Below are 25,899 nucleotides of genomic sequence, written 5' to 3' on the forward strand. Positions count from 1 at the left end.
ACCTTGGGACACCCACCTACCCACCCCCTCCTCTCTCTCCCCCCTCCTCCTTCTTCTCTTTGAGAACCAAATGGAAAAAAACAAAAACAAACAAAATGTGACGTTACCCCGTTTTTTTAAAAGGAGAGTATTCCGGAAGAGTGCAGAGCCCAGCGGTCTGCGTCCGTTTCACTCCGGGCTGACAGATTACCTACTGGACTAGCAGGTTTGGTTTAGCAGCTAGCGCAGCTGAGCTGCCGCAAAGCCTTGTGGGAAGAGAGGAGCTGCGCATTGTCAGCCTGCGATTGACCAACAAGCTTCAGCAGATTTTAAAATAAATGCGCCAAAATGGCATTTGTAAACGCATCAGTTTTGCTGTCTGCGGTTAGACACGAGTTTGTAAATTTGTGAATAATTATTATTGTTGTCTGTGTTCTTGGTTGTTTGTATATGGATATATACTGTACTGTATATACTGTGCATTTTATATTTTTACTGCTATTTTATTGCTTTCTATTATTCTATTATTATCTTATTGCTTCCTGTATGCTGCTGAAGCGAAAAAATTTTAATAAAGTAACAACCTAACCTAACCTAATTATTCTATAATCTGTCAGCCATGTGTTGAGATAATGGCCAAAAAAAATTACAATAAAAGTAATTAAAAAAAATGATATCCTAATTATTGTCGTCTTATAAAACTACCGTGAGTGGAGACAACGTTTGCTTTGTAAAGCCACGTTTTTAACTCTTCAACACTATTCAAAGCTTAGTCTAACATGGCTTAGGTTGCAGTATGTTTTCTAAATTCATTTATCGGTTCAATATTTACAGTCAGCAGTTCACAGACAGAAAAAGTATTCACGTCCTTAGTAAAAGTCGGCTACTTAGACCACAGTGAAAAAAGACTACTCGAGGGAAAAGTCCTGCATTCAAAAGTATTTAAGTATTATCAGAAAGATTTGCATGAAGTAGGATATCAAAAGTAAAAGTAAACATGCAGATAATGTTCCCTGTCAGTGCTTTTCTGCATGATGTTTTTAGACTAATATCACTTCTGCATTAATGTGCATTTTACTGCTTTGGTTATATTAGGCTGCGCTAACTTTATTTATACTGTTGGGTAGTTTAAACTGCAGTAATTAATCACTTTTTATAAGATAATTTGGATGTTCTGGTGTCATGTGAGAAGCACATATCTTTTAAAGGTCAATAAGCTTAGAAAAACATTACTGTTTTCAGATTTGTGATGATGCAATAATCAAATTTGACTGTTTAATTAGTAACTAAAACTATCAGACAGATGCAGTGGAGTAAAAAGTTCTAAATTTACCTCTGAGATGTAGTGAGGTGGAGGTATAAAGCGGCATAAAATGGAAATGTTCAAGTAACTACAAGTACATGAAATTGTACATTATTGAACTAAATGTAGTCTACGTTGTTACACTCCTCCACATTTACACCCACGTGTAGCCAAGGCGATGGGTGTGGGTGGGCGTAAATGTGATAGTAGTTGTCAACAGCACTTTGTTTGATTATCTTCTCTGATGAAAAAATGTAGCATACTTTTGCTTGTTATAGGCTGAAAGCAAGGAAAGTCACAGAGTATAAATCAATTTAAAATTAAGTGCTCCTACCCCCTAAAAAAAACTTACAAGCTTTGGGCGTCTAAACAAAACAAAACAAAAATAATAATTAAAACTGCAAGCAGTGATATGCGGGCCCTTGCACGCTGCATGCCGGGGATCCAGTGGGTCGGAGCATCTTCAAAAACTCACGAAAGTTGGTGCCTGACGCATGTGTAAAGTTTCGTGAGGTTTTGATAACTTTTAATTCCATTTTAAGTCCCAACAAAATCTGTAGCAGGAGTTCGTTAAAAGATAACGTGTGAATCGGCAAAAAATGGCGACTAAATCAAAAATGGCAGACTTCCTGTTGAGTTGTGCGTTGGAAATTTTTTGGACATCTCGGTGTTGATACACGTGTCCACCGAATTTCTTGCATGTAGATTTTTTAGATTTTATACACTTTATTAATCCCCTAGGGGAAATTTCTTCACTACAGCAGGGGGGCTCTCAGGGGGGAGATGCTGCAGCAGGCTGCCACGACCGCGGCGCCAGGTAACCTGACCTGAAGTGCATGTTTTTGGATGATGGGAGGAAGCCGGAGAACCCGGAGAGAACCCACGCAAGCACAGGGAGAACATGCAAACTCCGCACAGAAAGGCCCAGGACCGGATTCGAACCCAGAACCTTTTTGCTGTGAGGCGACAGTGCTAACCACTGCACCACCGTGCCGTAAGAAAAGAAAGCCACCGGGGCATTTGGCCTCACGACTCCACTAAAATACGCCAGGAGAGACGCGTGTACCAACTTTCATGAGTTTTTGAATATGATAAAGCCTCCAAAAATGTAGTTGTTTACAGAGAATAATAATAACGCGGAATAATAATTCCTTGAAGAACAAATATGGCTTTCGCACCGTCGGTGCTCGGGCCCTAATAAAAAAATAACTCAAACTCTGCTAATATAGATCTACTTCTCTCATGTATGTGAGAGACTGAAGAATCCATAACAATAAATGTCCACTTTTCACCTCTTACTTAACCGATTTAGAGCATAAATTAATAAATATTGCAATTTTGCATATAAATGAAATGCTGTAATAAAGGGATGACTAAAAACCAACGTGCCTCCGTAAGTTAAAGATGTTCAGGCTCACCATTACGTTTTTCCATTCGGAGTGATTTTTAAAAGAAATACAGAGCTTTAAAAATGTTATGACTTTTATGGAGTGGCTTCCCGTCTGAACCATTCGTGTATTGAGAGATCTTCCTTGACTGCTGCTAAGAATTACTGTGCACCTGACAAATCCTGCATGAAAAATGTAGTGGTGCTTTGCAGGTGAGTCACATTGTTGTTTTTTGATGGGTCATTCAAAAACTGTGCATGTTTATGGAAACAGGAGATTAGCTGGCATTTCAATAGTTAATTTGGAGACTGTCATGACAGGAACAGATGGGACTGTTTTGGTTTCACTTCAGTTACAGGAGACCGATAACTTCTCACGGTATCTATGAAAACATTCAAAGTGCAATAATTAAGGTATATATGCGAGAGTGCCATTTAAAATAGGTTTGGTTCCAGAAAATACACCAGTAATGACAGAATCCTGCTATGAAAGCATAACCACCCCCCAGAGAAAACCAAGCGGTGATAAGGAACAAATGTTTACACAGCTGCTTTTGATTTTGATTTCAAACTGGGGCTCTTTGTTGAGTCACAGGTGCTGTCCCTGAGCCTCGTGGATCTCCTGCAGATCTATGAACGAGGCCTGACGACAAGCCCAGGCCCAAGGAAACGTATACCAATTGTTCATGCTGGATATTCTTCTAAATTAACAAAGCTGCCACGGTAACGTGAGAGTCTTAACAGGTGTACCTGAGCACAAAGCCCAAAGGGAACCATCTTGTCTCCAAGGCAACGGAGGACACGCAACAATAGTGCTAGGCTGTCCTGGTAAACGGGAGTTTCCCAGGGGACTGATGCAGGACATAACAGGATACTTCCTTCACTCTTTTAATCCGTGTGGTTGCACTGTTACACAAAGCAGAGCTGGTGATACATTGCATATAATGCAAACTGTTGGAAAAAAATTACTCAAGAGGCTTGGTTCAAAATCAAACACATCGGACATTTTATTCTTGCAAGAAAGAGCAACTGCATGCACCCTCAAAGAGAGGTGTCCAGCAGTGCTCCCCCCCAGCAGGGCTCTACATCAGGGCTCTCCCATCCCCCCCAGCAGTGCTCTCCATCAGCCTCTCCCATCCCCCCAGCATTCCTCTCCAGCATGGCTCTTTTCCCCAGCAGGTCCTCTCCTCCGCCGTCCTCATTTTCCGTTCTCCACAGTCCTCTTCCTTAAGGCAGCTTTTATACAGTGTGACAAACAGTTGACAGTCACCCCCCCATTCCCTTTGTATCTGCAAAAATACAGAGTTGGTTGTAGGTCACAAGATAAGGACACGGGGGAGTCGTCAAATGAGAGGCGGAAAGAATCATTTGCAAATAAGACAGAAAACAAAGGAAACTTTTCGGAGCCTGCTTGACACAATGCAAACAAAAGGAAGGGACAAATCCTTTTTTTCCATCACAAACATATTTCTTTGCAATGTTATTGATTTTGAAATTCATATGCTGAGATTCAGAACGCAAATACTTTTATTCCAAACGTGGTCCAAAAGTTGAATTTGTCACAAAAAATGAATCCACCCCCATTGTTTTGATATAGAGAAAAACCATTGTCAATTTCATGTGACCATATGTATACTGTATTACATTTCACTATCAAATATTGTAGTATGTATGCCACTATATTTATCTGACAGCTGCAGATGTTGAAATATGCTTGTCAATACGTGCAAAACTGGTCACCCAGGGTTTGAAAGAAATGTGGTGTTTGTATGTTTGTTGCACTGTATTACTGTTGTGTTTTCCAGACTTGTATAGTCTAGTAAAGGTTTTTTTTTCTCTCTAAACTGTAAATTTGACAATTTTGACAAATTAAAAAATAATTGAAAAATGTATTTGGCCCCAGTCCAACCATCAAAATCAATGTTCCACAACCTGGCAACCCAAATGCTGTTACGACCCTTCTTCTTTTACAACGCAAGTGACTTGATATATTCATCACATAACAATAACACTGTTGACTGTGTTTCTTGGTTGTTTGTATATAATATATATAGATATATATACTGTATATACTGTGCATTTTATATTTTTTTACTGCTATTTACTGCTATTTTATTGCTTTTCTATTATTCTATTATTATCTTATTGCTTTCTGTATGCTGCTGTAGCGAAAAAAAAATTCCCCTCGGGGATTAATAAAGTAACTACCTAACCTAACCTAACCTAACCTAACTGTGTCTTTGTGGACTGAGAAAAGCCGCAGAATGGAAATGCAACCAAACAAAGGAGAGGTGGAGACAAAGAAGGTTTGGCTGCTCGCTTCCTTATATGGTAATGCAGCGTAGGGAGGAGGGGCGGGGTCAGTGTGGAAACGTCATCAACGTGCTCCAGTTCAGCGAGACGTGAAGAGAAATCGGCAGTGTTTGTGTTTGAATGAAATTAATCTTCATAGTAAACGGACAAAGAGACGGTGTGTTTGTGTGAAGCATCTCGAAGATGAATACGAGTGCAGGAGAAAAGGTAAGGCGACAGTAGGAAGCTGCTTAGCCTTTTTTTGTTGTTGTTGTTGTTGTTGTTGTTGTTTAGCTTAACTATCCAAGCTTCATTTTGCTCGGAGCACGTCTTTCAACCCGCGGTCCCATTGTTCACCTTTTCTCTTTTAATCTAGGGCCCCGCAGCCCTGAAGGAGATGGGGAACGCGCTTTTCAAGGCGGGAGACATGAACGGTGCTCTCTGCTGTTACACCGAAGCAATAAAGCTGAGTGACATCCAGGCAGAGACCGCTGTTCTGTACCGCAACCGCTCTGCCTGCTACCTGAAGCTGGAGGAGTGCAGCAAGGCCGAGGCTGATGCCTCCAAAGGTCGGTCAATCCTTTGTTTCCTGCAGAAGTCACACGATCTTTGATGGACTCGGCTATCTGTTTGAGCTCGGGGGTGGGGGGAGGGGGGGCTGTTCCATGGTGATTTTTATACAATACATAAAATTGAATTGTTGCATGAACTGTCTGAAAACTGTCTGAGGATTTGATGTAGTTACAGGTTTTCACTTCCATTTATAACTCTTAGGCGCAGCATCCAAGTGCTTTTGACAAGTGTCTTGGTTGTTTATATATGTATATATATGTGTGTGTGTGTATACACATATATATGTGTATATATATATATGTATATATATATATATATATATATATATACTGTATATACAGTGCATTTTATAATTAAAATACTGTGCATTTTATATTATTTTTTTTTTTTTTTTTTTTTTTTTTTTTTTTTTTTTTTTTTTTTTTTTTTTTTTTTTTTTTTTTTTTTTTTTTTTTTTTTTTTTTTTTTTTTTTTTTTTTTTTTGCTGTTATGTTATTGCTTTTTATTATTTTATTATTATTGTATTGCTTTCCTGTATACTGCTGTATCGAAAACAAATTCCCCTTGGGGATTAATAAAGTAACTACCTACCTACCTTTTTCACAGTGCCTAAGCTGAATGAACAGAAACAGATAAGAGTATTTATAATTGCGGACCAGAAGGTTCAAAGATAAAGATAACATTTTATCCATATTTGTCCCTACTGCTGGCTGCTGGTTACAGACTACAGGAGGTTGAGAAAATTGCAGGCAAATAGAAAATTATTTAAAATAAATATTGTCCAGAATTATGTAAGAATGCATTGTTTTTAGTCATGACCGAAGCACCCCCAGAAACCTATGGACAAACCCTGAGTTATGGTGATCGTTAATGCTGTCTCTGTTTTCAGCACTCGACACTGATCCGGGTGATGTGAAAGCCAGGTTTCGGAGGGCCCAGGCTTGTCAGAAACTTGGTCGGCTTGAACAGGCCTTTCTGGATGCTCAGAGGTGTGCCCAGCTGGAGCCCAAAAACAAAGTTTTCCAGGATCTGCTCAGACAGCTGGGAGCACAGATCCAAATAAAGGTGATGTGATGTTCATCAGGTCATGAAGGTTTGTCTTCATCTGAGAAGCCCCCTTAATGAAACTATTGCTAATTACTGTCTTTTCTCTTGACCCTTTAGTCAGCAGAACTAAACTCCACAGATAGTCGCGTGCAGCAAATGTTCTCCCTCCTCTTAGATGCATCTGCCAAAGACACAGATCGACTGAAGGTAAGAGTGGCCCATGAGGCAGCGTCTTAAGAAATTTCTGTAATTCACTCTTAATGTGTTTGATTTTTCTTCATTTGTCTTGATATGTCTCTTAAGCTGCATTTCATCAAAAATAATGCAGTTCTTTTCATCAATCTCAGGCGGCTCAGAATCTGGTGGTGTTATCTCGAGACGCGGCAGGAGCCGAACAGATCTTCCGTAATGATGGAGTGAAGTTAATTCAGAAACTGCTTCAGTCGGAGGTGGAGGAGGTTGTCCTTTCTGCTCTCAGGACATTAGTTGGGTTGTGCACTGAACATCAGTCGAGAGTAAGTGTTACAATTCTCTCTAAAGTTATCAACGGCATCATCTTTAAGGTCATTTTTCAAAAGACACGCAAACAAACAGATAAAACAGGAAGTGTATCCTTTAGTTTTTATTCATTCTTGTTTCCATCTCTTGTAAAGTCTGGTCGACAACAGATGCTGATCTATATCTACAACCACACAAGAGTGAATTCACTGTGCTAGTAAAACTTCAATCTTCAATGTCAGCTTTTTATTGCTGACATCTTCAATTTTTTTTCCCCAGACTATGGCTATAGTGAATGAGTTGGGAATGGAGCAGCTGTGTGCAGTAATGGGATCAGGAACCTCCACTGTGTCTCTGGCTGCCTGCCATCTGCTGCAGGTGATGTTTGAGGCTCTGACAGAGGGCATGACAAGAGAGATCAGAGGGAAAGATGAAGCCATACTTCCTGGTGAGTTTGCACTCTGATAATGTTTGTGGACTAGGCTACACTCATGAAACTTAACCTTTTACTAGTGCTTTTTGTATGTATCAGCTTTCTGTTCTGTGCATAGTGATTCATTGTATGAAATTGACACAGAACCATCCATGGAGCTACGTTCAATGCTACGCCATCTGCTGGAAATGATGACAGCGTCTAATGTGTCGGGGCCGGGCAGAGACAGCGCCATCAACCTCCTGGTCAAACAAGTACCACGCAAGTCCCTGAAAAACCCTGACAACTCCCTCACGTTATGGGTGGTAGACATGGGTATGTGGCTTTGGACCTGCTGCCACACATATCTATTTGTCTGGCATCATTGCAGCCAAATTAAAGGCCTCCTTGTTCTCCTGCAGGGCTGAAGAAAATCCTGCAGGTGGCCGGCACCGTCCCTGAGCTCTCAGAAGGACCACCTCTTACAGACAACACTCACATGAGCTGCTCTGTCTTGCTTAGCAAACTCTACAATGATCTGAAGAGCGACAAGGAGAGGGAGAACTTCAACAAGCTATGTGAAGAATATGTTCAGTGAGTTGACCACCGAAACTTGCTTGTTTAATTTAAGAACTGCTTTTCCACTGCAGTAACTTGTCAGCATGAAAAATCATTATTAAAGGCCCCTTAGCCAAACCTGGCAGTCCTTGATAATTCTTTGAATCTGATGTTTTTCTGGAAGGCAACACTTCAGCCAATCCGGCCTCGATGCCAAGCTGCGAGCCATCCAAACAGTATCAGTCCTCCTCCAAGGCCCGAGTGACGTGGGTAACCGAACTCTGGAAATGTCAGGAATGATGGATGCAGTGATCGCTCTGTGTGCCTCCGAAGATGTAACTCACCAGCAGCTAGCGGTGGAGGCTCTTATCCATGCTGCAGGCAAAGCCAAGAGAGCATCCTTCATCACAGCCAATGGAGTGACCCTTCTGAAGGACCTCTACAAGAAGAGCGAGAATGACAGGATACGCGTGAGAGCCCTCGTGGTAAGTACTGCAGATAGTTGGAGAAAATAACTTTTCCAAATAAAGATGTAACTAACCATTTTGTGTGGGTTATTACGCAGGGATTGTGCAAGCTTGGATCAGCAGGCGGGACAGATTTCAGCATGAAGCAGTTTGCAGAGGGATCTACGCTTAAACTCGCAAAGCAGTGCAGGAAGTATGTTTGCCTGAGTTGAATCTTGGACCTGGGTATAGATAAAGAGAGATGTGTCATTCCTGATCTACATTGGCTTCATCAGACTCTCAATCAAAGTCAAATTCTTTGCATGTTTGAAAACAGTTGGGTAGTAATTTTGGATTACGTAAACTGTATGTGTAAGCTGTACCTCTTTCTCTGTCAGATGGCTGTGTAATGAGTCTCTGCCCCCGACCTCCCGCCGCTGGTCTGTGGAAGGTCTTGCCTACCTCACCTTTGATGCTGATGTGAAAATGGACCTAGTGGAAGACAAGGATGCTCTGTTAGCCATGTTTGAACTGGCAAAGGTTTTAATGACTATTGTATTTCTTTTAATATTTAACATACACGGATAAAACCGGGCAATTATGAAATCGGATTCCTGCCTGAAGAGGGTCTTGGTAGTTACTGTGACATTTATTTTTTATGTAGTATTTAAAATCACCAACCATGACGATCCTCAGTAAATTGCATGATACTGGTGTTGGCTGTGAAGCATTGACAGCCCTGTTGTGTTTGTTTGTGGTCCTGCAGTCTGAGGATAAGACTGTACTCTTTGCTGTGAGCTCTACATTAGTGAATTGCACTAACAGCTATGAAGTGGAGAAGCCAGACCCTCAAATGGTTGAGCTGGCCAAGTATGCAAAGCAGCACGTGCCTGAGGAGCATCCCAAGGTACTGTTTAAATGCTTGTTTTCATGTAGAGCTAGTACCCAACAACATATATTGTTATTGCCCAGCAGCTCATGTTTCATGCATATTTTTTAGATAAGAGAAGCTGTTTCACTTAAATCTACCTGCATGTTTATGTCAGGATGCTCCTGCCTTTGTGGAGAAACGGCTGGCGAAGCTGCTGGAGGCTGGTGTGGTGTCTGCGTTGGTGTGTATGGTGAAGCAGGAGAGTGCTGCCCTCACCGAGGCTTGTAAGGAATGTATCGCCAGGTAGGATAATGGTAATTGCTGTTTTTTCACGAGCCATTCTCTCTAGATTTTTTGGTTAAGATATTTTTTCACTGCAGGGTGTTTTTGGCTTTGGTGGAACGACAGGAAGACAGAGGCACAGTGGTGGCGCACGGTGGAGGAAAGGTAGAGCAGCCTGACAAATACACTTAGTTTAGACTGCACACTGATCTCAACCCCCTCGCTTTAGGAGGTTTAAATGATTTACGTTTGCTGTTCTCCTCCACAGGCTCTCATCCCACTTGCATCCGACAACACGGAAGAAGGAAAACTCAAAGCTGCTCAAGCTCTGGCAAAAATAACCATCACATCTAACCCAGAGATCGCCTTTCCAGGAGAAAGGGTAAATAAATTAAAAAAAAAACAGCCATTAAAAAGCCACTTCAGTTAAAAAATATAAATTCCTTCCCTCGTTTAACCTTGACTTACATTTTGTTGTCAGATCTATGAGGTGGTGCGCCCACTTGTCATCCTTCTGAGTCTTGAGTGCACCGTGCTGCAGAACTTCGAGTCGCTAATGGCTCTCACCAACCTGGCCGGCACCAGTGAAAGACTCAGGTTGGCCACTAGGGGGAAGTCTCTCCTTAGAAAACATGTGCAAAGCAGCCAATTTTAGTTTGGACACATGTAACACAGTTTATGAAGTGTTTACAGATTTAGACATAGATTCTAAGTTTTCATTCTCACGTTTTCTAAATATTGCAAAATTTCTTTTGCAATTAAATGGAAAAGTGTTGTCATAAATGTAGTTCCTTATATATGTGTGATTTTCTTTATTTTTTTATTGCTTGGCACACAGGACCATAGTTTGGCTCCAAAAAAGTGTAAATGCTGTGAAAACAGTCCCACCAAAGCTGTTTTTAATTATTTTGGGACAAGACCAAGTGACTGAGACTTCATTTGAACTTAGTCTATGACTTGATAAATGAACAGTCATTTGGAGAGCAAATAAAAAATACAAGTCCCAAATTATTCAGAGCAAGTCCAAGCCATGCCACATTTCTTCAGGTTAAAGTATTTCAAGTCACTGAAGGTTGACCCCTGAAATTGAATTTCCCTCCAAAGCTGATTTCACTGCATAAACTGATAATTAATTTTAAAGTCATGCAATTGTGCAAGCAAGTCTGGTTCTGTTTTATTTATTGTTTGAGTATATCTTATTATCACAGTTTTCATAACAGTGTTAGAGTTTTTGAATTCATTAGGTTTGTCGTTTCACAGACAAAAGATCATAAAGGAGAAAGCTGTAACCAAAGTTGATAACTACATGTTCGAGGAGAACAACCTGATCCGAGCCTCTGCCACAGAGTGCATGTGTAATTTGATTTTAAGTAAAGAGGTGAGATATCATTAACAATAGAATCTATTGTAAGAATGTGAAGAAAAGTCAATCTAACAGCAGCGGCTGTTTGGTGTGTCCTCAGGTGCAGAGGCTGTATCTGGGCGTGGGTAATGACCGTCTGAAGCTGCTGGTGCTTTACAGCGGAGAGGAGGACGAGAGGCTGCGGAAAGCTGCTGCAGGAACTCTGGCCATGCTGACCAATGAGCAGCCGGGGCTCTGCGCCCGCATCCCTTTAGCTGTGAGGAAAAAAAAAAACTTAAAGCAGCCTCATACAGTATAATTAATCTTTGTTCTAGTTCACATGACTCCTGCTGTCCTTTTTTTTTTTCCACAGACAAGCCACTGGCTAGAGATTTTTCAGGCTTTGCTGCTCAGTGAAATAACCGACCTGCGTCATCGTGGAGTGGTCATCATCCTGAACATGATACAGGCGGAGAAGAGTCTGGCTGAGACACTCATGGAGAGTGAAGTTCTGGAGATTCTTTCTGTCCTTGCAAAGGGAGGGGAGGGGACACCGGATCCTGTCTCCAACGCAGCTCAGAGCTGTCTGGATAAAGCCGTAGAGTATTGCCTCATCAGAAGCGGGGACGGAAATGAAAAGATCAAAGGAACTGAATCCTAAAAACACAGCTGCAGGGTGTGGAGCTGCCTTCTGGCAGTAAGTGTTTCAAGAATTATGCTGGACTGGTGAAGTCATTTCATGTTTGCAGGAAATGTTTATGTGTCTTAAAAACCTGCAAAAACAGTAAGAAAGTCAATGAAGAAATGTGATAAATGTAAAACCAGTAATATTTCATCACAAGGGAGATTTAACTGCAGTTTCACATTGTGTGCATGCAAAAACAAAAAGATACCTCTATACATTCTTTACTTAAGATGTCCATTCCTTTAATTGTCCAAATATTTTAGTAGTGACATTATTATTCACAAAATGATTGTCTTTATCTAACACACTACTTATTCATTATTTTATAACTACTATTACTACATTTCCAGTGTGTTGATTGTACGGTTTGTGGTTTTATAATTTGGACTGAACACACTGATTGTAAAGAATAAACCTACAGTTGCATTGTCTTGCGCAGCTGAGTTAACCCATCTTCTCTGTGAAGTTATTGTGACGCTACGCAGACGCGCATGCGCACTACTTCCTGGTGGTGCGTTCACGAGTGTTTAATCACGCGGACAGCTGCGTCGCGCCGCTCAAAGAGTGTTTCTAAACCACCCGCGAGGTGAAGCTGTGCAAATGCGCTGGTTTGGGTTTGGCTTTAACGCGTTTGGACAGATATGCGTCCAGGAGAAGTCCGATAAAGAAGAGAGCAGCGATGCTATCACGGAAGTGAAAGTGAGTCATCCAAAAGAGATAAACTGTCACGTGGACTGCTTCTCGAAGACGAGTAAAATCAGAGCAAGTTGGAGTCGAAGAGCATCTCTGCATTTGGATGGTAAGTCTGTCCGAGAGAAAATAACTTTGAACAACAGCTCCGGGTGAGGAAATAGAAACGGGCTTTATAGACGAGCACTCTTTATTTACCCGTAAACTCGTTGTTATTTTTGCCGTGTCTGCAAGGGGACACCGGTGCGTGCCTGGCCGGCTTCGGGACATCCTTCTCCGGTGAGTGCTGTGGGATTTCTGCAGTAGAGAGCCGCGGCTGTAAAGATGCCTCCATCAGTGAATCGCACTTGATCCTCGCTTTCCCAGACAGGATTGAATCCTGGGATTTGCAGAAGAAAGACAATACTCCGTCATGGAGCATGGAGATAAAAACCCAGTCAGAGAGCTCTGGTAACGCGTATTTTTGATATTTGTTTACAGTTACAAGGTACGTGTTGTGTGCAATGACGGAGGCTCAACAGTCTACACTTTTTTATTTTTATTTTTTTTGCTATAGATGTAAAATTCCCATTGGTCCCTGGAGGATATGTAGCCTCAAAATTTCCCTTCTACTACTCCGTGTCCACACACCTGAAAGCCAAGAGCCTGGCACTGGGTGCAGAGCATGCTGTCCTGCTCTCTGCCACTGGTGCTGTTTACACCTGGGGACAGGGCAGGTAGAGCTCATACTCACACATCCATCTGAAAATCTGGGCAATAATACCCTCATGCACATGTTGATCTTTTTGTGTGTGTTTATATGTTGTTGTTTTTTTTTTGCAGCCATGGACAGTTGGGGCATGGAGGTCTCACCTCTGAGGAGGAGCCCAAGGCAGTGGAGGCACTGTTGGGGATGCCTATGAACTCTGTGGCTTCAGGAGGCTGGCACTCTGTCTGCATTAGTGGTAAGTGTAAAGTAAAGATCCGGGCAGTGCAAAAGGTTATATCCACAACTTGTGAGGAAAACTACTGCAAATTACCTCTTTTTTTTGTCCACAGACGGGGGTGATCTTTATGTGTGGGGCTGGAATGAGAGTGGCCAGCTCGGACTTCCTTCACGAGGTCTGGGGAAAGCATCACAACAGAAAAGCAGCCAACAAGCAGGTCTGTCCCGTCAGGATTAAATGGTCACTATGCAGTTTACTCTATGGCATATATGATAGTTACATCCATCCTAATTTCAATATAAATATTTTCACGGAACTGCTATCTATGAATGGTTCGTGCCAGGTTTTTACCTCTGAAAAACATTAAAATCTGTTTATCATGGTAAAGATGGGTATGGGAAAGGTGTTTGTGGATGTACCATCCCTGTAATTATAGTATATAATTTACTGTATGTTGCCTGTTATGTACATATTGAAACCACTTAAATGTAACCTCTTGAGTCGTAAAATCTTGCTCACATCGACTGTATCGAACAGAACTGAGCCACGATGTTGGCACATCTCCTGGTGAAGAGCTACAAGAGGGAGAGAAGCGTGAAGAGGTATTCATATCAATCCAGGCGTTCCCAGCTCTGCTGGATGTCACTCCATCGTGTGAGATCCAGACTGTCAGCTGTGGCTCCAGGCACACGGCCGCAGTAACAAGTAAGAAATCTCTTTTGACAATTTGTTGACATTGATGAATATGTTTTGGGAAATCGGTGTCATTGTCTTTATATTTTCTCATTTCAGCCACAGGTGATCTTTACACTTGGGGCTGGGGTAAGTCTGAGTCGACAACTTTAATAAAATCTAATAAACACTGCCAGGAGCGGTACCAATCCAATCAAACTGAAACGTAACATTAATATGGTCAGTGTATGCTGAGCTTTTCTGCCTATCTTTCTCAGGTGAATATGGTCAACTTGGACATGAAACTTTAATGAGTTCAGACGAGCCCCAGCGTGTGGAGTTTTTCAAGGCCGAGCAGATGCGCGTGGTTGACGTAGTGTGTGGGACATGGAACACTTTCGCAGCTGCTGTCAAGGAGAAAGTAGCTCCCAAAAATACAACTGAATCCACCTAATTAACATGGACATTGAACTTTGGCCAACAGACCAGGAAGTGTAAATTATACCAACAAATACATATATTTTGTAATATGTTATTTGGTCATATGTCTGTATAAAAAAAACAAATGCAAAACCTTTTGTAAACCTTTTAATTTTTTTTTACTGATATTAAAAAAGGGGGGTCATTTTCCACAAATTATACATAAAACAGTTAAGGCAATAAAATCTACAGGTAAATATAATTTAAGACAAGAATTTAAAATTTGTCAGAGTTAAAATTAAACAATATATATAGAATTAAAGGGCGATGCGTTTCCACAGCTTGTTAGAGGTCTTCACAGCACAATCTTGAAAGAACTGTAAGGAAATTGAATAATAATGGAAGCTGTTAGAACGAGCAAAATTGTGCTGAGTAAAGATACATAATAAGATGTACATAATCAGTGATGATGGATTTCTACTCGCCTGACAAAATCCGGTGACCTTGAGATAACGTGCTGAAATTCTGAAAGGTTCACGGTTCCATCCTTGTCGATGTCCGACTCTTCAAGAATCTAAACGACGTGCAAAGAAAACAACAGTTCAGGCCACTGACACATCGGTGTACCGCCCCGCAACTTCCCACTGATTCAACTGGCCAGAGTGCCTCTCTGCAACCTCAAAGACAAGAAGCCTCCGTGAACTCACATTGTTGATGAGCTGCCTCATTTCCTCCGAGGACAGCCTCGTGTCATCCGTGTCACCGGTCAAGCAGTTAACCAGCTTCTCCAGATCGCCACAATCGAGTGTTCCATCGTCATCGAAGTCTGAAAATATCAAAACCACTTGGCAAAGATCGATATCCATATGTGCACAATTAACCAGCCTGTGTTTTATCAGCTTATTTACCAAATATACGGAATGCATAGTGGGATTTGATTTCCAGTGTGGCGGAGTCGCTGAAGGCACTCAAAAGATCCAGAAAGTCTTCAAATGTCAGGCTTCCGTCTTTTTGCTCACATGTGGAGAAGACATGGCATATTCTTTCCCTGAATGGGTTAGACTGTGACAGGAACAAGTACAAAGGTCAGTACAGTTTATCAGTAATTAAAGCACTTCTTCCTGAATAGAAATCCCTCCTCACTTAGCATGAACCAAATCACATAACATATTTTCTCTTCTTTTTTTTTTTTAAACTGTCTTTTCACCTTGAGCTCGGGCAGAGTAAGAATCCTTTCCATTGACACTCTGGTGTTTGAAAGATCTTTCTCATCTTTCGTGAGCAGTTCAGTGAATCTCTTGTGAGCCCTAAAAAAAAAAAAAAAAAACAGAAGCCAAAAGTTATATTCATGTATTTGGTAATAATTAAAATGCATTTGTTTAAATAGCAAATTGTGATTCTCGACACTTACAGAAGAATTTCTTGTTTTGTCAGGAAGGTCAGCTCCTAAAAAGTAATTTTATTGACAACAATAATTGATTAATCCAAAATTAAAAAAATGTCCACACAAGAATACTTGTATGAGTCTGACTTTCTGACATCAGCACCAACTTTAGCTTTCATTATCATACAAGTGATTCTCAATACATCTACCACTAATGTTATGCTTAGTTTATAGAAATATTTAACACTGTTAAGAGTAAATCATCCTGTTCCTCTGATGAAAAGGCTGTAATAGTTTTATTTAGTCTTAAAACGTGAAGCTACGACAGCCACGACGATTATCCTCGGGTTATTACGGGGGTAAAAAAAAAAAACTACAGCTCTCAACTTTAGCAACTCGGTTAAACTACGTAACTAATATTTTCTTTTGGGGAGACTTTCTTTTCGGCACTTACTTGGTATTCTGACAGCAAATCCTTCCCAAGATGACTTGTCGTCGTTCCCATATCGAGCTTTTCGACTCGAAAATGTCGCTTTGTTGTTGTAAATAGTTACCCAGCGAACTACTGGACAGCTAACAGGTTGTGCGTGGCTTACTTCCGGCTTCTGGCAAGAGCGTTCCTTGTTTTTTTTTTCTCTCCCTTTTGTGCTGTCGCTACGTAACGGTTTCTATAGTGACGCTCTTACAAACAATTCCCACCAAGGGTCAACAGGTGACATTAAGTAAATACTTTAGTTTTAACTTTTCAATTCAATATCTTGCCTTATTTCAACACAGTTCACAAGTTTAATCATCTGACTCTCACAGTGGTTCGGTTCTTGTTTCCACTTTTCCAGTTTGGTCGTCAAACTACTTTAAACAAATATTTTTGGTGTATTTTTTTCTGTTCAGTAACAATTAAAATATAACAGGAAAGAAGAATTCAATAGAAGGCTCTAAGGGGAAAAATCATCATGATAATGGGAACCTAAAAACGAAACAGTATAGGCCAATTCCAAAATAGGGTTCTAATTTTGCATGTATGTATGAGTTATTTGAGTGAGAATTAAAATCATACTGCGATTATACAATTTCCCTTCCTCACATACTTGTATGGGCGTTTTCTGTCCATATTAAATTCTACATGAAAAGGTGTTTTAAATTTAATTTTCAAAATTGCATCACACTGTACAGGTGACAATATTTCATTTTTAAGTTAATTCAATGTCCCAATTAAAATTCAAATGCAATTTTCTAACAATTTGATAATGAAAATGTTATTTGACATTTTATTTAGCAGAGACTTAACATGCTGCACAGCAGAAAATATTCAAATGCAAGAAGTGAAACATTGCCCCCTGTTGCATTTACAATTACATGTCGCCACGCTCTTTGGTGTCAAAATGAATATGCAAACTGTAGGTAGGTCCTCAGATAGGATGTCACACCACGTGCAGTAGTGCAGACAAATATATTCAAGTATCAGGAGTACCTATACCCTCATAGAATAAGATCAGAACGTTTCAGGTTCAGGTTTCGTGCTGTCTCTAATGATACAATAATGTTGTCACTTTACAGGATTGTAAAAAGCATACAAAATGGAAATACTCAAGTGGAGCTCCATTATTCTACCTCAAATATTACAGTAAAAAAGTACATTTACTTATCTCTGCTTTTCATTGTTTTGGTTTAGTTTAAATTGATTAACAGGTTATGTAAAGCAAGTAACTTTTCACATCATCTTCACTTTATTGTAGTTTTACCTCAAACAGCAGCTGGCAATGCAAGTTAAGTTACAAGTTAACAAACATTTAAAAAGTTTAAAACAGTAATAATATACCTACGAAACAACAAGAAGTTGCTTATATTATCATACAGTGTTCACTACCATACCATGTTTATTTTATTCACCGATATTTATAGTTAAACTAACAACTCAAAACAAAACTTAGTGAAGTTTAGATCAGACAGAGACAAAGATCTTCTGAGATGATCAGGGGATTATTGACTCAGCACTGGGAAGGAGATACGTTAAGCTCCTGGGTTAGTTTCCCAGTCTGTTGTATCTGGAATAGAAAAATAGAAACAGGTTATATTTCTAAAACAGCTTGCAATAATGTGCGGGTGAAGTTGTAATTGTTTAATATACTAAACCCATCACACTAACAAGGGTTTTGATTCATATTAAGTAAGCTACAACAATTCTTATAATGTGTTTATTGTCAGATTCTACCTGTCATTTTCGTTCCCTCCTTGGTCTCAGCTGGAACCCCGATGCCATACTCGTTTTCCCCTGTGACTCTGAAGAAGTAGATTCCTCCCTCCTCCAGGTCCGACACCTTGTAGGACAATCGGCGGCATTTGTCTGTGAGCCTTGTCCACCCCATTCTGCTTATGTCCCGTATATCGACAAGGTAGTGCGTCACAGGGGCCCCGCCCTCATTCTCGGGGATGTCCCAGGTAAACGTAGCAGAGTTTTTGGTCACATCTTTAACTGTTATGTGAGTTGGTGGACCAGGTGAATCCAAAACCCTCACGCTCAGGGTCAAAGAGGCAGATCCAGCGACATTTTGCAGTTTGACTACATATTTCCCAGAATCATCTCGGGTCACCCGTTCCACTGTGATAGAGGTGGCAAAGTTGGTGGTGTTGATCATTCCTCTGACTCTCAGATCTACATCTGCTTTGTCCCATGTCACAGTGGGAACAGGTTTTCCTGTGAAGGGCACAGTTAAAGTGAAAGAGCTGCTGTCTTTAACAAGCAAGGTCTTCCTCATCTCAGGGCTGATATCAAACCTCGGCTCCTCTTCTCTCTCCATGGCCAATTCAGGATCTGTTTCAGGACTGGGATCACTGACGCCAATCTTATTTATGGATCTGATAATAAAAATATATTCTGCCTCCGTTGTGAGTCCAGTTACTGTAAACTCTGTCTTATCTGTGTTGTGAACACCAACGGACCAGTCCTCTTCTGTTGATTTCCTGAATTCGACTTTGTACCCTGTGACTGCTGCTCCGCCATCAAACATCGGCTTGTTCCATGACAGAGTGATGGAGGACTTGGATGAATCAACTACGGTGGGCTTTGCTGGAGGGCAGGGTAGAAACTTTGGATCCTCTGCCAGGGTGAGTGAGCATGGGAGGCTGGGCTCACTTAAACCAGCAGTGTTCTCAGCAAACACTCTGAATTCATACTCGCATCCCTCATGAAGGCAGGAAGCTTTGACTCGCAGGTCATAGACTGGTTTCTTATTGACCCTGACCCAGCGGACACCCTGCTTCTCCCTTTTCTCTATAATGTAACCACTGATACGGCTACCTCCATCGGATTCAGGCCTCTTCCAGCAGATTGTCATAACTTCACTGGTTGCACTTGTGACCTCAACATCCGTTGGAGCAGACGGGATAGTAAAGGGATCCATGGCCTTGATGGGCTCACTTTCCAACGTCTCACCCTCCCCATATTTGTTCACTGCTTTCACTCTAAACAAGTATTCATTTCCTTTGAGCAGCTTGGCTATCTTGCAAGTAGTTGCCATCATGTCACCATACACAAGGGTCCAGGCAACACGGCTGGTTTCACACTTCTCGACAATGTAGTACATGATCTCCGCACCGCCAGTCTCATGAGGAGGTCCCCATGACAGCATGCATTTTTCTGCCGAGAGTCCAGACACTTCCAGAGGTCCAGCAGGCGGACCCGGCCTGTCCAGCACTTTGCAGGTGACAATCTTAGAGGTGGTGCCACATGTATTCTGCAGGGTCAGAGTGTATTGTCCAGAGTCTTTTCTTACACTCTCTCGGATAAGTAGAGCAGTGTGCATCTTTGTTGCAGTTATCTCAACCCTCCCCTTGGTGCCAATATTTCTACCATTCTTCAACCAAAACACTGTTGGGTTAGGACGGCCGGAGATGTCAGCATCTACTCTCAGGAGGTCTCCCGCTTTGACAACCACCACCTGTCTAAATTTGTCCTCCATGACAATTTTGGGTGGCTCCACATCATGCTGTACCGTAACCGGTCCGGTGGTTTCAGAGGGTGCACTGAAGAGCTCAGCTGCGTTCTTTGCAATAACACGAAAATCATACTGTTCACCTTCTGTGAGGCCGGTCACTTCCAAGAAGGTGTCCTGTAAGTTTGTGAAGTTGCACTTAAGCCAGCAACTATCTGGCAGTTCTCTGTGCTCGACAATGTAACTTGTTATTTTCGCCCCACCGTCATATTCTGGTTTGTCCCATGAGAGCGAAACTGAAGTGTTAGTTATATTGGTGACGGTGAGGTTGCCAGGGGGATCACATTGGTCTCTTGCTGCTACAGGCTCAGATGCCTTGCTGCAGGGTCCAATACCTGCCATGTTCTCAGCACAGACCCGAAACTCATATATCAGACCTTCCTCTACACTTGTTACCTTGTATTGATTCTCAGTCACAGGTCCTCTGTTTAACTTTGTCCACAGAATACTGCTTTGATCTTTACATTCAATATGATAACCCACAATAGGGCTGCCACCATCACTGTCTGGTTTGCACCAAGCGATGACCATTACAGACTTTGAGGCCTGCACAACATGAAGATTGTTTGGTGAACCCGGTGGCTTGAAGGGATACTGGGCAACAACAGGTTCTGACTCCACAAAGTGGCTCTTTCCATAGCGATTCTCTGCAGCGATACGAAACTGATATTCAGTGCCTTGTGTCAGACGGGAAATTTTGATTGATATTCTTGCAACTGTAGCTGACACCGTCTGCCATATTGTGCTGCCTGTCTCTCTTTTCTCCACGACATAATTATTGATTTGACATCCGCCAGTGTAATGTGGGGGCTGCCATGACAGAGACACAAAGTCAGCACTCACCTCATCCAAACTGAGGTCAGTAGGTGGTCCAGGTCTTTCAAAAACATTAACAAAGATTTCAGCAGATGTGGTTCCAACAGAGTTGGTCAGGGTCACCTCATACACACCGACATCTATCCTGGTTGCATCCTTGATAATGATCTGAGATGTTGTGTCAGATGTGTACACATTTACCCGGCTTGTCTCTTTCAGCACGTTGCCCTCTTTTTTCCAGGCTGCTGTTGGTGGAGGGACAGCCTTGAATGGGACATCAATCTTTAGGTCATTTCCCGCCTTCACGCTGAATGTGTTGGACAGCAGATTAATAACAGGTTCAGCACTCGTATCCTTAACTACAACTGGTGCCAACAGGGACTTTGGTTCACTCTTTCCCTTTTCATTCACTGCACTCACTCTAAAGAAATATTCCTTTCCTTTAGTCAGCCCATCGATAGTCACTTCTAGTGCTTTACTCTCTGAGCACTTTATCCACGTGTCATCTCCCTTAGCTTGCATTTCTACAAAGTAACATGTGATTTTGCTTCCTCCGTCATGATCAGGCTTCTCCCAAGAGAGTCTTGCACCATTGCAAGTGACATCGATAAGAGAGATTTTGCCAGGGGGCAGAGGCACCTCAGACACTTTAACAGCCTCAGTGGTCTCTGTTGGCAGTCCACTGCCAAAGTCATTCACCGCCAGCACACGAAAATAGTAGAAGCATCCTTCCTGTAGATTGTCAATCTTATATGAATTCCTCACACAGTTACTACAGACGCTTGTAAATGCCTTCCTGGCTTCCTCTCGCTTTTCTACAATGTAGTGTGAAATCTTTGCTCCGCCGTCAATGACGGGTGCCTCCCAGGAGATGGACACAGAGTCTCGCTTTACATCCTTTATCTCCAAGTTTGTTGGTGCACTTGGAGAGTCCAACACTCTGACGTTAATGAATGCTGATTTGGAGCCACTGCAGTTCTCAGCCATCAACACATACTTTCCAGTGTCGTTTCTATTGACGTTCTCGATCAGTAACACAGTGTAGGAGCTTGTTACCTCAATCTGAGCACGCTCACTTAGTGCACCACCTTCCTTTGACCATTTAACCTCAGGCTCTGGTCTTCCTCTGATGGTGACAAAGAGGTGTAATGTGGAACAGGATCGAACGTTGACAATTTTCCTCAAGGCAGTGTCCAGCTCAATCTCTGGCGCCTCTAGTTTTTCAGCTGCTACCACAGACCCAGGTAGGTCCACATGCTCGCCTACTCCCGCAGCACTCATTGCATGTATACGAAAGTTATACTCTGCATTTTCTCGTAGTCTTTTCACCGTGTAGTTTGTGTCCTTAACACCAGTGCTTGGTGTGCATGTAATCCATTCATCGTCTGCGGCTTCTTTCATGTCAACCACAAATCCACTGATGGCTGCTCCGCCATCATAGATGGGCTTTGACCAGGTCAGAGACACACTAGTGCTAGAGTAGTCTGTCACTTTGGGGTTGGTGGGTGGACCAGGTGGGTAAGTAGCTTCACATGCTTTTATATACTCACTTGGCTCACTGGGTGCACCCACGCCAGCAGCATTTTCTGCAAGTACTCTGAACTGATAGTAATGTCCTTCTGTGAGTCCCGTACATCGGAAACGCAAGTCATTTAGTCTTCTCTTGTTGCATTTAGTCCACCTGACACCATCTTTGTCCCGTTTCTCCAAGATGAAGCCATCAATCTCTGAGCCTCCATCAGTCTCAGGCCTTTCCCATGTTAGCACTACAGAGTCACCAGTCACAGCGCTGGCTGTAGGTGCAGAAGGTGCACTGGGTGTTGTAAAAGGATTTTGCGCAATGAAGGGGTCTGATTCCAGAAATTCACCAACACCAAATTTGTTCACGGCAGCCACTCTGAATATATATTCTTTGCCGGGTACCAGTTTTGTCACTTTGTAGCTGACAGCTTCAACATGAGATTCGACCCCTGTCCATGTAACACGGCTGGTCTCCCTTTTTTCAATGATGAAGTGGGAAACAGAGGCACCGCCATCATTTAAAGGGGGGCTCCAATGAAGATTACACTTCTCTGCAGTGACAACTTTCACTTTTAGAGGTTCCTCAAGAGGACCAGGTCTATCCAGGACCTTCACATTAACTGGAATAGATGTAGTTCCACCAATATTTGTGAGGCTCAAGATATAGTGTCCTCCGTCCACTCGTGTGGAGTCCCTCACAGTCAAAGTTGTATGGGTGAGGGTGTTTTTGAGCTCCATTCTCGGTGTAACTTTGTCAATTTCTCTTCCATCTTTCAGCCACGATACTTCAGGAAGAGGCTTCCCAAAGTAATCAGCTTCAATAACGAATGTCTCTCCAGCCTGCACAACAGTAGTGCTCTTGAACTTAGGATCAATGACTGCAGAGGGCCCTTCAATGACATCCTGCACAATGATGGTCACACTTTCTGAAGGTTTGCTCCAAACACCAGCGCCGTTCTTAGCAGTTACTCTAAACTCATAACTTTGACCTTCTGTCAGACCTGTGACTGTGAACACATTGTCAATGACATTGGTGAAGTTTGCCTTTGCCCATCTGCCATCTGGGAGTTCCTTCTTTTCCACAACATACCCTGTGATGGTGCTTCCACCGTCATACTTGGGTTTCGCCCACTGAAGTGTGACATTTTCTCTCGTAATGACAATAGCTTCAGGTTTACCAGGTGGATCACAGGGGTCTCTTGCCACATAGCATTCAGATATCCTGCTAGATGGGCTGAGTCCAGCAATATTTTCAACAAAGACTCTGAATTCATACTCAATGCCCTCCTCCAGTCCACTTGTTTTGAAGCGAGCGTCAGTCATGATAAATTTGTTTAACTTGGTCCATAAAATGCTGTTCTTCTCTTTACGTTCAAGGTGATAGCCGATGATGGGGCTGCCGCCATCTCTGACGGGAGGCTCCCATTCAACCACCATGCTGTACTTTGTCACAGTTGACACAAATGGGGTGCCAGGAGCAGCAGGCACACTAAATGGATACTGTGCCGTTACGATAGGAGAGGTGATTGCAGTACTTTTTCCATACCTATTTTCTGCAAACACTCTGAACTGGTATTCACTTCCTGTCTTCAGCTTGGTAACTTTGATTGTGGTTCTTACTGTTGTTGCTGACACAGTCTGCCACTCTGTACTTGTATTTTCCCGTTTCTCCACCACATAGTTGTCGAGCTGACAGCCTCCAGTGTATTCAGGTGGCTCCCATGAGATGGTTACATAGTCAGAACTGACCTCATCAATCCTCACCGGCCCTATGGGTGGGTCTGGCTTTTCAAGAACAACCACGCTGATTTCTCCTGTATATTTTCCAGCACTGTTGCCTGCTGTGATAGAGTATTGACCAGAGTGCTCCCTGGCAGCGTGTCTGATATGAAAGACTGTTAATGATGCTGTACTTAAAACCTCTAGCCTCGACGTTTCTTTAACCGGCTGACCATCTTTTTTCCACTCAATCTTTGGAACTGGTTGCCCAAACACTGGGATCTCCACTTTTAGACTGTCACCGTTCTTCACAGTGAATGTGCTAAAAGTTATCTGGAGATTTGGCTTAACAGCGGTTTCCTTATCTGTCACAGGGGTGGGTTGGATGTTCTCTGCTGAAGTAGCGGGTCGACCTGATGTGAGGAGAAACAAGCATGCAGTAGACGTAGCATTTAATAGAATCACTGTGTAGAGAGACTCACATGGCATATATTCAAGTAAACATGGATTCTCTTTGGTGAATACATATTGAATTATGGACAAATTTTTAAGTTTATTTGCATTCAGTTATTGTGTATTCAGACAATTTGGCCTCAGAAAAAAATCTGGCATGCTGTATATCAAGTAGGTCATAGCAATATAATTCTGTGGATTTGTTTATAATATTTTGACACTATTTGTAATAACTTTTTTAAAACATGTTTGCATCTCAATTTAAAGCAAAGTTTGAATATGCAGTATGTTATCAATGTGGGATGAATGCATGACATACCTTGGACAATGAGCGTGGAGGATGACTGGGAACCCTCAGCTGTGAGCTCTGCATCAGTATCCTGTGTCATGTTTATATTTAGAGAGGGAGCTTTATCTTCTGCTTTTCCTCCCGCCTACAAGAGACAATGGTAAAAAACTGTCAGAGAGTGAAGGAACAGACAGGCAATCTCTGAAACAGGGCAAAATATTTTACCCTTTTTTCAAAGACCCTTATGTTGTTTGGTTATTTAGATGTAGCTTTTTGTCCACATTAAAAATTGTTATACAAAGCCGTTAAACAAGTTTGTAGGCCATCTTAGTGAGTGTAATGGGTTAGTGTAGTAACAGAAACTCTTGATGGTGTTAAAAATAACTGAGTCATGGTGGACCAGATTGCCATCTGCTCTGCCAAACAGATGAAATTCTATTATTATCTAACGCTTAATACTCTCAATAAACATTTTACTTTGGTAAAATACAAAAAAGAAAACAGTTCAACAAAAAGCAATTTCTAGGATTTCCTTAACTCTTTCTGTGATAATACAATACCTTACTTTAAAGTTTTTGGTTTTCAAATATAGTTGTACTTACCTCATTTTTGCTTGCTTCCATCCTCAAACTTAAACAGGAGAAATAAATGTGAACTCAAACTTCAGCTTGCTCAGTTGGTTAGCTAAGATCCACCGAGTGTGGTGTGTCCCAAAACTCTAATGCTGACAGACACTGCTCTGCCAATCACTGCCTACTTTATCTCCTGAAGCATGCAGTGACTAAAATAAGCATGGGGCGGGATTGGCCAGCTGCTCATACTTTCAAAATTAGGTTAGACAACATGGGTCAGCTCGGAAAAACTGGAAAGTTGCTCAACAGTTAAATATTGTGCACCTGCTATTCCTGTGACAAGAGGGTTCACCATATCACTTCACAATTTAGATAAATACATGTGTCTGTGCGTGTTTGAAGGGTCTAAGGGTACCCACCCTCCAATGAACACATACACAAACGCACACATTAAGTGAGAAACAGCTGTCCTGAATGCGCCATACAATAACAGTGGTGAGTCAGGGATACAAAATATTTTATATAAACTTTTATTAAAAATAAATTCATGAAATCTACAGGGATCTGCTTTACGGAGTATGTCGCCTACAGGATGTAACATTAATCGTTGTACCAAACTAATATTTTTTTTTCGTAAAAACACATTAAAATGCAACTATATGAATGTTCATATGTTCCATAAAATGCGTTTGACAAAAATATTATGCAAATACATGCGTTTGCAGAAACTTTTATTTTGAAAAATAAAATGAACCGGAAATACATAAATA

At 41.8% G+C, this 25,899-nt stretch overlaps 4 protein-coding genes across 6 annotated transcripts; 2 read left to right on the forward strand and 2 right to left on the reverse strand.

Annotated features, from left to right (window-relative positions):
- The first annotated feature begins 5,076 nt into the window (after nt 1-5,076).
- Nucleotides 5,077-12,129, forward strand: unc45a (unc-45 myosin chaperone A). 3 transcript variants are annotated; one of them, XM_069701921.1, is made up of 19 exons: nt 5,077-5,189; nt 5,338-5,530; nt 6,424-6,599; nt 6,699-6,788; nt 6,929-7,096; nt 7,359-7,527; nt 7,657-7,827; nt 7,914-8,085; nt 8,234-8,534; nt 8,615-8,709; nt 8,894-9,035; nt 9,262-9,402; nt 9,542-9,669; nt 9,747-9,813; nt 9,917-10,030; nt 10,130-10,245; nt 10,909-11,026; nt 11,112-11,267; nt 11,364-12,129. In XM_069701921.1, exons 1-19 carry the CDS (start codon nt 5,166-5,168, stop codon nt 11,649-11,651), a joined length of 2,829 nt encoding a protein of 942 aa, XP_069558022.1. In that variant the 5' UTR covers nt 5,077-5,165; the 3' UTR covers nt 11,652-12,129. The 3 variants fall into 3 exon arrangements, with proteins under 3 accessions (XP_069558022.1, XP_069558024.1, XP_069558023.1); XM_069701922.1 differs by having other exon boundaries at nt 5,134-5,200; XM_069701923.1 differs by lacking the exons at nt 10,909-11,026; nt 11,364-12,129 and having other exon boundaries at nt 11,112-11,249.
- Nucleotides 12,130-12,172: 43 nt separating this feature from the next.
- LOC138622833 (RCC1 domain-containing protein 1-like) lies at nt 12,173-14,763 on the forward strand. The gene is made up of 8 exons (XM_069701924.1): nt 12,173-12,474; nt 12,600-12,815; nt 12,922-13,081; nt 13,188-13,309; nt 13,404-13,508; nt 13,829-13,996; nt 14,084-14,113; nt 14,242-14,763. Exons 1-8 carry the CDS (start codon nt 12,276-12,278, stop codon nt 14,415-14,417), a joined length of 1,176 nt encoding a protein of 391 aa, XP_069558025.1. The 5' UTR covers nt 12,173-12,275; the 3' UTR covers nt 14,418-14,763.
- LOC138622834 (calcium and integrin-binding protein 1-like) lies at nt 14,539-16,375 on the reverse strand. Its single transcript, XM_069701925.1, has 7 exons — nt 16,222-16,375; nt 15,795-15,829; nt 15,591-15,690; nt 15,292-15,445; nt 15,091-15,209; nt 14,869-14,957; nt 14,539-14,760 (listed from the first exon to the last, which is right to left on the reverse strand). Exons 1-7 carry the CDS (start codon nt 16,270-16,272, stop codon nt 14,739-14,741), a joined length of 570 nt encoding a protein of 189 aa, XP_069558026.1. The 5' UTR covers nt 16,273-16,375; the 3' UTR covers nt 14,539-14,738.
- Nucleotides 16,376-17,475: 1,100 nt separating this feature from the next.
- Nucleotides 17,476-25,276, reverse strand: LOC138622835 (titin-like). Its single transcript, XM_069701927.1, has 4 exons — nt 25,160-25,276; nt 24,588-24,702; nt 17,980-24,228; nt 17,476-17,812 (listed from the first exon to the last, which is right to left on the reverse strand). The coding sequence occupies exons 1-4, from the start codon at nt 25,178-25,180 to the stop codon at nt 17,778-17,780; spliced, it is 6,420 nt and encodes a 2,139-aa protein (XP_069558028.1). The 5' UTR covers nt 25,181-25,276; the 3' UTR covers nt 17,476-17,777.
- Between the last annotated feature and the right edge of the window lie 623 nt (nt 25,277-25,899).

Source organism: Brachyistius frenatus, unplaced genomic scaffold (assembly GCF_029030835.1).
Source record: "Brachyistius frenatus isolate BFR_SWC_R1_liver_20210118 unplaced genomic scaffold, ASM2903083v1 Contig_39, whole genome shotgun sequence".
Lineage (NCBI taxonomy): Eukaryota > Metazoa > Chordata > Actinopteri > Embiotocidae > Brachyistius > Brachyistius frenatus.

Coding starts and splice junctions, on each gene's coding strand:
- unc45a (XM_069701921.1), top strand. CDS start 5,166: ATGAATACGAGTGCAGGAGAAAAG. Junction 6,600..6,698: donor GAGCACAGATCCAAATAAAG/GTGATGTGATGT, acceptor TTGACCCTTTAG/TCAGCAGAACTAAACTCCAC. Junction 10,031..10,129: donor TCGCCTTTCCAGGAGAAAGG/GTAAATAAATTA, acceptor TTTTGTTGTCAG/ATCTATGAGGTGGTGCGCCC.
- LOC138622833 (XM_069701924.1), top strand. CDS start 12,276: ATGCGCTGGTTTGGGTTTGGCTTTAACGCGTTTGGACAGATATGCGTC. Junction 12,816..12,921: donor AACCCAGTCAGAGAGCTCTG/GTAACGCGTATT, acceptor TTTTTGCTATAG/ATGTAAAATTCCCATTGGTC. Junction 14,114..14,241: donor TCTTTACACTTGGGGCTGGG/GTAAGTCTGAGT, acceptor TATCTTTCTCAG/GTGAATATGGTCAACTTGGA.
- LOC138622834 (XM_069701925.1), bottom strand. CDS start 16,272: ATGGGAACGACGACAAGTCATCTTGGGAAGGATTTGCTGTCAGAATAC. Junction 15,691..15,794: donor ACAAAACAAGAAATTCTTCT/GTAAGTGTCGAG, acceptor TTTTTTTTTTAG/GGCTCACAAGAGATTCACTG. Junction 14,761..14,868: donor AGGTCACCGGATTTTGTCAG/GCGAGTAGAAAT, acceptor ATTTCCTTACAG/TTCTTTCAAGATTGTGCTGT.
- LOC138622835 (XM_069701927.1), bottom strand. CDS start 25,180: ATGGAAGCAAGCAAAAATGAG. Junction 24,703..25,159: donor TGGAAGCAAGCAAAAATGAG/GTAAGTACAACT, acceptor TGTCTCTTGTAG/GCGGGAGGAAAAGCAGAAGA. Junction 24,229..24,587: donor CTCCACGCTCATTGTCCAAG/GTATGTCATGCA, acceptor TCCTCACATCAG/GTCGACCCGCTACTTCAGCA.